General features: G+C 40.4%; 1 protein-coding gene across 3 annotated transcripts in view; it reads right to left on the bottom strand.

The window, feature by feature from the left end:
- The window catches only part of acsf3 (acyl-CoA synthetase family member 3), a 38,588-nt gene extending 29,523 nt beyond the window's left edge, over positions 1-9,065 (bottom strand). Inside the window, exons 1-3 of one of the 3 annotated variants that reach the window (XM_005937183.3) lie at positions 8,977-9,065; positions 5,712-6,517; positions 2,992-3,147 (exon numbers count right to left, since the gene is read on the bottom strand). In XM_005937183.3, the coding sequence (XP_005937245.1) occupies positions 2,992-3,147; positions 5,712-6,431 (876 nt within the window). In that variant the 5' untranslated portion in view covers positions 6,432-6,517; positions 8,977-9,065. The other 2 variants (XM_005937184.3, XM_042221004.1) reach the window with 2 other exon arrangements.
- Between the last annotated feature and the right edge of the window lie 3,093 nt (positions 9,066-12,158).

Genomic DNA, 12,158 nt, shown 5'->3' with positions numbered 1-12,158 from the left:
AATGTTAAATTGTGTTTCGATGTTTGTACATGTGATCAAGTATGCCGTCTCAGTGGTACTTCCTGTGCCCCCCCCCCCCGTCTCTCACCCCCCTATCTCACATTCACTTACCTTCTCTCTCCATTTCGTAATTTCCTGCTTCACTGCCTCTGCAGTCTCTCTCTCTCTCAGACACATACACACCTAGACACATACTCACACACAGAAAAATGCACTCTGTCCCATCATTGCGCTCACCTGAAGTAACACCACATCCTTCTTAATGTGCCAGCAATTTCTAAACTCTTCCTTCCACTTCTCTTTTGTGTGACCCTCACATCACAGACTCACCCAATCTATTATCTACTAAACTATCTTCCAATCACTTCCTCTGCCTCTAATAAAAACACAAGTCAAACACACAGACAAATACAGCTAAGATGATTAAGACATGCCAACAGTACAATTTAATCAAATCCCAATCCAGTCTCCCAGAGTAGCGTTACAGGCCGATCTAAAAATTGCAAGTAACCTGCGGTTCACGCGAAGAGATACAGAATAAAAGTTTGAAGAGAGAAAAGGATGATTAGCTGAGCGTGCCCTGACCATACTGGGTGGTGTCTATCAAGTGCAGTGAAGCGCTCCCACCAAGCCCACTCTAGGCGGGAGAGGAAGGCAATTTATGTCCGTCAAAGAGCTGGCCTCCACCTAGGGGACAGGATGCGGTGAGAACCGAGAGCTATGGCCTGCATCCTAAACAACTTCATGTGCCCTGCACTCAACGTAAGACCCGAAAACAGTTCTTCCCGAGAAGGCCCGATTGTTGAATGTCAATGTGCCAGCAGTGCTGATTCCTAAAAACTGTCAGATAAGTTCACTCAGCTCGTCTGTCTCAGTAAAGAACACATCTTTCAGTTTTAAAGTTTTACGTACTGGGAAAACATTTAAAATAATCTGGTCCTTAGTGGATCTAAAATTTGGGTAAATAAAACCTCAGATGAGCAACATTAAGTGATCTTCCACTGTTTCATTTAAAAAAACAAAAAAACAAAACCAAACAGCAGAATCAGTGTGTGAAAAACTAAGCACAGCCTTACAAAACCACAGGAATTAAGAGCGTAAGTAGCAGCCAGATGCTGCTAATCAAATGCACTTGATTAAGCAGAAATTTTGGTAGCTTGCTGGTCTGGAGCATTCAGATGTGTGTTAACACAATGCCAAGGTGGGAAGACATCAGCAGTGATCTTAGAGAAGCAACTGCATCGTGTTTTAATGTTTGAGCAAGAATACCTTACAGTGGAGTAGACCTTGTTTTAATAGCCAAGTCATTAACATAGTAGTATCAGCTATGTAGTTAGTTAAGTTTTTAATTAGTGTTTACAGGTTCCTACAAACAGACAGCTTTTTTATATTCCTCGTGGATAATAGCTTCAGCTGTAGGCAGATTACCACAGTCCTTGACAGCAGTGTCACATTATCGGTGTCGTAAATGCTTCATGTGAAGCAGAGGTGAAAAACATCAGTGTTCAGGTTGCCAGTGTGTCTGAATTAGCAGATAATAAAAGTTCCTGCTATTGACGTTGATAAGTAGTATCAGTTCTTATATAAGACTTATCCTAATTGTTGACTCTTCCTAGAGAAGGCTGACTGTAACAGAGAGCACCCTGCTATACAGAGTGGCATATGGATTCTTACAGCCAAACACTTTCAAAATGCTTTATCTGTCTGAACTAGACAACTAGTGTATGAAACATTATTTTTAAAATGTCAATTTCACTTTGAATTACAGAACAGGCAGTTGTGAGTATTTCCAAGCAGCATTCCCATCAATCAGGCTACTTAAAAAAATGCCCTTGCCTGTTAGAATTTAAAAATTGATGCCTTAGCCATCCCTCTTGAGGAAAAACAATGACAGTAATATTACATTTGAGTAGTTGCTGTGATGAAGCAGTCAATAAGAAATCAAATAAATTTAAAAAAGAAAAAAAATCCGAGCAACGCTGTTTGAAACCCAGGAACGCTATCTGCTCCCGTCAGTCTAATACAGTACACTTGAAAAAGACTTATCTGTGATTTACTTGATCACAATTCCTGCACTGAAAATTCCCGACACTATCTCCAGGCAAAATCAGAAGAAAAAGAAATCAATGCTGGCCTCTGCTGCCTAGGGTACCCTTCAGAGATCTTAGGGGATAGAAGACGATCGATCACTTCATCAATGTACTGTAACTTCAGGAGGAGGAGTATAAAGGCTCTTTTTTTTCTCTGAAGATGAGAGAAGGGGTTTTGTGGTTTGGCACACAAGGTCAGGGATAACAGTTGAATACTGATAGCTATATTAGTCTAGCAATACCCATGTTGACAGATACACATTTTCTTTAAGGTCGTTTCTTTTTCATTCACCTTAAGTGTCATGAAGTGGTAGACTTCCTGACGTACAAACAAAGAGAGCAAAAAACAGAAAGGCACACACACACATACATTAAAAATTGTGCTTTTACACTTCAATACAGCTACACTTATATACACACACTTAGCACCCCATCTTCCCCTCCCTTCTCAGGGCCAAACAAGCACTATCATCCTTCAATGTCAGCTCATCGACTGATCTGCTGCTTAAGCCCCTGCCGTGTGTCGGCATTGGTCAGATACAAAGCCACACAGGGCAATTCATCACTGAGCCCCAAACACTTAGTTTTGACAGTGTGAGAGGGGGAAAGAGAGGGAGATGCAGACGGAGAGGAGATGAAGCGAGAAGAGAGGAGCAAGAACAAAAGAGCAAAGGGAAAGGGAAGCACCAACTGAGAAAGAGGGATTCATGTGGAAAGAGGTAATGGTCTTTTTTAATCCATCAGGGTTGTCTGCAGACGACCTCTCAATCTGAAAACTGTCTTTGCCTTATGATTAAGTTAGATGGAACCCTAAAAAAAGCCACTTTTGTTCACGGGGGATAATAAAAGACACTGTGTACTGTGCCGAGAGACAGAAGAAGAAGAAGAGTGCATCTCTGACCTTCTGAGGATGGAATTCGGGAAGCATGACACAGGTGGCGCCCACCCAGAGTGGGCACAGCAGCTTGTTAACGACGCCATGAACGTGGTGGAGAGGCAAGGTGTGCAGGATGACATCATCTCTGGACCACGCCCATTCTGAAACCAGACACTGGACCTGAGGGGTGGGCCGGAGTGGGTTGTTAAGATGTCATATTGTCTTTACAATAAATTACCTCAGTCAGCTTTCACTGCTACAGACATTTGTTACAATGATCTCCCCTAAGCTGTCGTTTGGTGCACTTCCAGATGGCAAAATTGATTTTTGTAACTTATTTGAATTCTTCCCCATTGTCACAGTGCGCTATACGAGAGGAGACCAACAACAGCGAGGTTCAAATGAAAGGTTTTATCCTCAGCATACATGTTGCTGTTAGTAGCAGGAGTATCAGGATCCCTGTGTTTTAACAACCTTGATCTTGATCCCTTTTATTGTATTTGTTTTGTTTACTGCATTAAAATTGGGAAAAATAACTTTTAAAAAGGTATTTTATTAAAAATAACATAGAATTACGTGTCTGATTTACTGTATTTTTTGTGATGTTGTTTACTTGCTGAACTTTTGGCTCCCAGCTAATTGCCACCTGTCCACGTATGAGGTCCGACAAAGTCAAGAGATCCCTGTGAAACTGGTTACAGCCAAAAAGCACAATAATACTAAAAATCATTATAACCGAACCCCACTCCACTCCACTGAGGTGGCTGCTGGTGTAGAAATCTGTAAACACCTCATCAACAGTAATTTCTCCCCCTGTGCTGGGCAAACAAAACACAAAAAAGAACAACATATTCTAAAGTTTATCATCGATGCTCTGCTGCTCTTAATTAAGGGTAGCTTAAACATCAGTGCAAGTCCAACATATACAGTTAGGTCCATAAGTTCTTTGACACTGACACAATTTTATAATTTTTGTCTATTCACATCGCCACAGATGACCACAAATGAGACTGAAGTGCAGATTTTCATCTTTAAATGTAATGCAATCCCCCATTTTCAGTGACTCAAATATAAGTGGACAAACAGACATAACACCGGTGTTGAGCTTTATTAATATTAAATTCTGAAAAAAGGAAAAGCATCTAGTTTTTTAGTCTATTAACTTTACTATAAAAATGATTAGTACTTTACACTTTCCATAATTCTCTTTTTAGTTTGATTTGCTCAAAAAATTTCATTTGAACAAATCTTTTTCTTATATGATGCTTCAACGCTGAAAGGCAAAAACATTTCCTACAATCACTCTAGTAATGAAACCATCAGACTAAGGACCTGCTTAGCATTACATAGAAATGGCCACGGTCATGTAAACAATACACACACATAATTTTTAAACTATGCCACCAATAAAAGTATTATTATTTATTAATTTTGTTAAAATGTTTCAAGGACTTAAATATAGGTAAAAAAACCCCATCTAACTTCATATTCAGCTTATCTATTATTGGTTATATTGACACAAATCTCAGTGAGAACATCACAAAACTAACACATGCAGATCTATAAACTGTATCTATGATTTTCTTCTTAAATTAAAGAACTGTTTAGACACCCCCAGGAGACATATTCCCTGATTAGCATCACCCTCGTTTTTTCCCCACTGTGCTTCCTGAATAATCACTAATTTATGCCATTAAAGATCTCCTGAAGTTTTTCTGTGCAATTTTAAGTGAAACTGACCTACATGCCTGGCAGTGTGGAAAATTAAATCACTCTAAAAGGAGGCAGAACTTCACTTGAATCTGGTCGGTCTGGAAAACTGAGTGAGTGAATAATTAAGTGAGTCTGTCTGTTTTTTTTGTTTTTTTATTTTTTGAGAGGTAACGTCAGGTTTTTTTGAAAAAAAAAATGCCTGCAGTGAATGTGATCACTAAGGTGCGCTGTGTCCAACATATTGTGCATAATGGTATTTAAAGAGATGAGCATCATGAACAGTGTCAGAGTACTAAATGTCATCAGGGCAAAAAACAAAAGACGTCTCCTGGTCGTACATGGCTGCTGGCTTGTGTTATGACTCTTTGAATCATTAAATTAATTCTGACACTTGTGTACATGAGCATCGCCAACATGCATGTAGAACACTGAATCTGGTTGCCTGTACAAAATAACGTAAACAGAAATTTACCTTCACGTCTCCCCCCCTCACAGGAACTTTAATTTTCTATGAAGTCACATTGATGGCCAAAAACATCAAATGATTTAAACAGATGCACTTCTGTAGTTTAATGCCAAACAAAATTATTTGTCAGCCCTTCCGTCAAATTTATTTTTTTCCCAATAAATGAAGCTTAATTAACCTTTTCTTTGTTTAAAATTTTCAGTTGTATAAATAAAACTGACTTTACAAAAGAAAAAAATGTAAACAGAAATCCAGCAAAAACCTTCATTCCTTATAAAAATAATCTTTCCAAGCAACAATTATGAAATCTTACAATAAGATAGGACTTATTTTTTATCGAATACTGTTATTAAGGACTTATACATTAGAAGAACACAAATAAAACCTAAACATTTAATAAATAACTGACATAAACTGATTTTAGTTGTACATTCACATAGCTTACAGCAAACCATGAATGCACTGTTAAAAGGTCTAATTTAAGAGACCCATAACCCTATGATAAAAAAAAAAGCTAATAGCTTAATTTACTTTGGCTCCAGTGTAATTAATAGACATAATTTACCATTGCTTGGACGCTGCCGTGTGTATGCAGAACCCCTTTGGGTCGCCCTGTTGTTCCACTGGTGTAGATGATCATAGCTGGTAGATCAGCCCAGTCTGTGATGGCTGTCTCCTTCTCCTGTGCGTCTTCCTCACATAAAGCATCCAGGTCAGAAGTAGGGGGCAGCTTCAGACACGGCAGCCCGAGCTTCTGTGCCAGAGGTTCGAGGGTTTCAGTGTAGGGGTCCGCTGCCAGTAGCAGCGAAGTCTGGGAATCAGAAATGATGTACTCCAGTTCTGCCGGTGGGTGTTTTCGGTAGAGTGGCACCGCCGTCCCACCACTCATCCAAGTGGCCCACTGTGCTACTGTATAGGAGGCGTCATTAGCACACAGGAAGGAGACGCGTTTTCCTTCCAGACCTCCAAAGTCTGAGTTCAGAGCTGTACCGATTCTATTTGCAAGACCTAAACTGCGGCAGTACAGCTGCTTGTAGCTGTGGCTACCACTGCTGTCTATGACTGCAAGCTTTTCTCCATACACTGGAGCTCTGGCAAACACCGGCTTCTGGTTTAGCCTTGATGAAGGTGCTGTAGTCCAGCTATGAGCCTTTCTCAGACCTGCCTGTCTTAAAATCCATTGCCCTGGCTCCAATGGACAATAAGTTAAGGAAAAGGCAGGTTTCCAGTGAGGCAAAGTCCACTTCAAATAGTGGCAAGTAGCGGTTATACATCCTGGCAGCATGTTTGACTTTTAGTTGTTTATACGCTCCACAGTTAGAAGCTCATTACGGCTCCATCGTCAGTATCTTATCTGCTCATAGTGAATATCTGTGGGTTGAAGTGAAAAACATTTGCGCTTAGTTTGATGAAGCAACACACAAAGTCATAAAGCCAATTAACTTTGATCACCAGGGATTCTGTGACAATTAACCATCTGATTAACCACTAGTTTTGGGTTTTTGTAGATTTGCTGGTTGATGGTTACGAATACAAAACAAGCGCACTGATGTGGTCAGCTTGATAAAATAAATAACTGTTTAATTAAGGAACAAAGAAGATGATCTGGTTCCACCAGTGTTTGAATTTTTCATATATTATTCCCAAAATAATTACAGGAATCACTCAGATACAGACAGTCACTGGCTGAATTACATCAGTACTACTGAGCACCGTTTCACTCAGTGCCAAAGTTTGGTAGCAGAACACATCTGGGATAGAGGAAGAAAGGGAGTGAGACCATGTGGCATCACTCAAAAAACACACAGGACTTTAGCACATCTGTCACCAGCGTATAAGAAATTGAACCCGTGAATGATGATAATGAAATTTTTAGTGAGACATCGACATTTTCTTCAGATCATTAATTAGGCAGTTGGATCGGTTGTTGTCAGAGAAACGGGCCTTCTTTCACTGTGTTGGCTGACATTTTAACGTGGCATTTTTACACTGGCTGCACTGAGATTTCTTATCAGCCTGGTATTTACAGTAAACAAGCACGCTGTGTTAGATAGTGCGTCTGCAACCTTAGTATCTAAGCATAGACAATGCTATTTAATATTGCAGCGTGCAAGAGCTGTGACAGTGACATCAGCCTCAGACACTATCAGACAGTTTCAAATGGTGTTGGTTTGACGTGTAAAATGTTGTGAATAAATAAGAAAATGCTTTAACTGAGAAGTTTTGACCCATTTTGTGAGATACATTTTTGAATGTATTATTTCAAAATAAGTAGAGTCCTGAAAAACACGCTGTGAAACCGCAGACGCTGGACAATTTCAAATACCTGAGGCTAGTAACACAACCACTCTTATAAAAAAGCTCTGAATGGCTTTTGACCTGAGGCCTTTAATCCTCAGGGACTTGTACTGGGACACCACTCAGAGCTTTCTGACAGGTTGCTTCACCACATGGTAGAGCAGTAACAGCAGGGACTATAACATCCAAGAAAGGGTGGTGGCAATGCAAAAAATATAACTCATAAAGGATCAATCTCATTCACACGGCAGTCTGAGACAAACACACAATGAACATTAACCTTTGTACTCTATATAGTTAATGATTTATGGGTCAATCCATGTCAGCTGACCAAATACTTTAAACTACAAGAATATACACTCTGGGATCATGAATGCTGTCTGAACATATGAATTAAACTAATATTAAACTAAACATATGACTCCTTCTAAAAATTATTTATGGGAAGGGGGGCTGAACACCACCACAAGTTTTAGACTACAAGACAAAAGCCTTTCTAGATTTTTTTAGGTGGTTTTATATTTTTGGAATATCACAATAACTTGTTTTTTGTCATAAAAACAAGAAAACATGACGAAAAATATATTATTATTAAACAGGCAATACAAAACCAATTCATGTTTTCCTATGAGCCAAGTCAGAGAAATTATGGAACATTCACACACTAAAACTACTTTTTTTTATTTAAGGAATGCAAATAAATAACAACTACAACTGGAATTGAAAATAACAATATTTTTTTCTATAAAACTATGGTTGAGAATTCATCAACAATAATGACATATTAGCATAAAGAACTGATTTTGATTTGATCTTCAAGAAATTATGATTTGAATAGTTTCATGGTACAGAGTACACCTCATATGTGGAAATCAGTGTTCCCAATTTCAAGGCCTGGGTGTTTTATATTGACCTTTGCTACAGATTTCACAGATTTCCATCACAGTAACGGATATTTACCCGAATACTTAAAGTTACTCAAGGAATTCTCTAGATGCATCTATTTGAAATGGCTCCAACTGGTAGAAAGAAAAAGCTTGAAAATGCCCCTGACTTCAACAGAAATGACTTCTCCAGGCTGGGGATTTTTCTAAAATTCTGAAAAATCGGTCAATTAAGCTTTCACTGTTATAGTAGTTACTTAACATATATTGCGCTATTATTGTAAACATTATTTTAATCAATGATTAACAACATCGTGACTCTTTAATAGCATTAACATCTTTCAGTCACTTGTCGACTTAAACAGCTTTAAACAGCAACACCGTGAAGTTACAGGAGGACGGACGATGATGAGGATGACCACCGACCGAAATAACCTCTTCATCTTAACGCCACTGTGTTCAGTCCAGGTGACTCTGACCGTCTCTGACTTTCACTTTATTCAGCGAGGACAGGTGACCGGACATCAGCCATGACATGAACGGTACACCTCCGCGTTTGACGGCTACAAACACAACGATATCTCGTAAAATAACACCCAGTTTCACTGTCTACACCTTTCTCTATTAACTATTTCACTTTCACCTTACCTACAATAATAGTCGGCATTTCTTGGAGTGAAGGACAGTGCCACAACATTAAGCGTCCGGTTTGAAACAATAGTGGTTTAAACAGTTCCCGTCTCGTAAGTACACAGCACAAAGCCAGTTTCTGCAGGGTGGTTCACACTTTAAATACGCAGGTTTAATAACCCTTGAACAATGTTTTAAATGATTTTTAATGATCTTACTTTATTAGTCTACAAAATAAAAACTTACATAAAATAAAATGACAATCACACATTCAAAGCATGTCTGGATATAGCAACGCAAAACCTATGATCTTGTCTCTGCCTATCACTGTACTGCTGCTTTAAAACTCAATTAATTTTCCTATTTTGATGATTAAAGGGGCAAAACAATAATAAGAAATGAGTTAAATATCAGGCCAACAAAAAGATAGTTTCAGATAACTAAATCCTTAATTATAAACAAACTAGCATGAGCTGTGTTTTTCTGTCATCCCGTGGTTATTAACTCAGCTTGGCAGTTGTTGGCATAACCTCCACCCACTTTACTGAGGACCTGCAGATCCAGTGGAGAAGCTGCTCACCAGAGAGGAGGACACGGGAGGGGAGAGCGGGACGTATACGCAGCCGCTCCACACAGTGCTGTGTTTTAGATCACGTGCCAGTCCCACCACGCAGTGTGCCAACTAGCTTGGCTGGCTTCATCATCACAGTGCAAGTGGGCACATTCAGCCGCCAGCTGGCAGTCGCGGGCCTCAGATAAGAGAATGGTACAGACATGGCACACGTTCAAAAAGTTTTCACTTCCCTCCCCAAACCCCCTACACTGCAAACGAGGATGGCATGTTCCTAAAAACTGGAGCCTTTGTTTCTCAGTGCTCCCCTCCACTCTCAGGAATAGTGGCAAAGACCACTCATTCCCATTCGCAGGGAAAATGCTATTGAAGGGAATGCTATGCTACCCCAGCAACTATGTAATTTCCAGAGAATCCTTTATTTGTAGGGAATTTGGAGTCTTCAGTGTTTTTCTGACGCAGATGGTGCTGCCAGATTTTCGAAGGATTCAACTCAAAAATGACCGAATGTCATCTCTGATGTAACGAAATAAGGCGCAGAAGACCCGTGTTTTTGGATTTGTTTCCTGGAAGTTGGCCATGTCTTCGACGTGCGTTATGTGGGGACGGGAATCTGAGCCAGAGATTTATTTACAGCTACTTGTGACATGCAGGGATGGATGAACAGGGGAGGATAATAAAGACACGCTTGTCATGTAAGGACGAGACACGGCTATCGCAAGGAGTTACGGTTTTGGCTACATTGCGAAAAACGAGGGTTAGATGCAGTATATAGTAAGCAGAGGCTGGCATTCTGCTGTGGTGGCCTCCTGCCAGCGCGCCATTCAAAAAAGAACACCTTAAAGGATCTCGCCACTGATGGGCAGGATGGCCGCAAGCAGGCGCCAACTCTCATCTTGGCAAGGGACGGCATCAGAGGAAAAGAGAAAAGAGGGGACCCCCCACAGATCTGTGAGAGTGGCTGAGATGGTAACACAAACCGTGGGGAGTACCCAGGCATGTGTCAGGTTGGCATCAATGTGAGAATGTCTTGGCAAGCATGCCGTTCTTTCCCCTCCCACCCCAGCTCTCACACAAACACACTGTTGCCCTGCTTGGAACACATGGTACATCAGCAGCGGCATCTGGCCACGCTGACTCCTGGCAGCTGCGCTTCGTCTTCGCCAGTTGGGAGTCTTGGCACTGCCACTTCATCAACTACCTGTGGCTCCTCCTGGGTAAAAAAGGCGAGCGATGAATTATTCCGAGGCTGCAGCTGCAAACTTGACTTTCATCCAAGAGATTGGATGTAAACATATGACTGCCTCACGGAGCACATGCCACCCACATGCTAATGCACGGTTGACGACGTTGCTTGTGTCCTGCGCAAAGGGACATGGGTGTCCTTGCGCGATGGTGCGGTTCACTTTAAGGGAAAGTTAAAGGCTTGTGATAGAAGCAGCAGATGCAACTGGAAGCTTTTGCTTGACAAAAACAGATTTGAAAGCTTCAAAATAAGAAAAACCAAATTGAGAAAAAGACACGTTTAAGAGGCAGCGACACAGCTTTCTGAAGGACATAGGAATTTGAGCTTAGGGATCTTCATACAGCGGCATCAGTATGTCTTATTGTGTTGGGAAATAGCGTTGAATAGGCAAATCGAAAAGCCAAGGATTACTCTGAAAGGAATCTCACTACCATTTTGATAATGAACAAATGGACCTTTCAACTCTACAATTACCGCCTCACATTCCAGTTCTAATGGAGGTTTTGACAACTGAGGGCATTTATCTGAGGTTTTTTGAATTCATTTCAGCTGTGACATCATGGATTGATGGCAAAGGTTAGGAAGATTACCTCCAAATGGAAGAAGAATTTTCGATAAAATCTTTGGGAGATGTGATCATAAAGCCGATAGACAGTATTCCCTGATGTTAATTTGTTTAAAGCTCTGTAGTTTTTTTTAAACTCTTGTCACAAATCATATCGTCTGCTGTTTCATAGCTGAGCTGCATTTAATGCCAGCTCTTCTCCATCATTCCAGAAAGGTTTGGGGGATTTCCTGAACTCTCAATTGATTTTTCTTGCGCTGAACACCTCGTGGCAAAAACCCAAATGTTTCAGTTTATCCCAAATGTCAGCTCTTCTTCCATCCAAGGCTGTTAGCAGTGATCCAAAAAGAAGAAGAAAAAAAAAATTACATTGTGTTTACAACGAGCCTTGTTGAGTTTTAATGACATTATGGGCACCCAGTCAAGTTATCGATCACATATTTTTTGTTTATGTTTATACATTAGGTAAAGTGAAGGCAGGCAGAGAAGGGAAGAGACATTAAGACGGCAAAAGGCCAAATGAAACACGAGGAATTCTTGCTATCCCCTCGCTTTCTGCAGAGTTCATGTTCTTCTCTCGGCTACTCGAGAACTGCCTGACCCAATTTGAATTCAAAACTTGTTGTGTTAGTATTTTTTCATCCTTGTTTCGAGAGCAACGTTGTTGGCAAGCTGTTAAAATCTGTCAAAAGTTGAATAAATCACTCACTTGAACACATACAAACACACACACACACACACACACACACACACACACACACACATTCTCACTTTTTTTTCTGTGGGTGTTAGTCATCTGACAGTGACCCAGTGGGAGT

Source organism: Haplochromis burtoni, unplaced genomic scaffold, assembly GCF_018398535.1.
Source record: "Haplochromis burtoni strain Fernald_Lab_line unplaced genomic scaffold, NCSU_Asbu1 Contig_59, whole genome shotgun sequence".
NCBI lineage: Eukaryota > Metazoa > Chordata > Actinopteri > Cichliformes > Cichlidae > Haplochromis > Haplochromis burtoni.
This window is presented reverse-complemented; position numbering and strand designations above follow the sequence as displayed.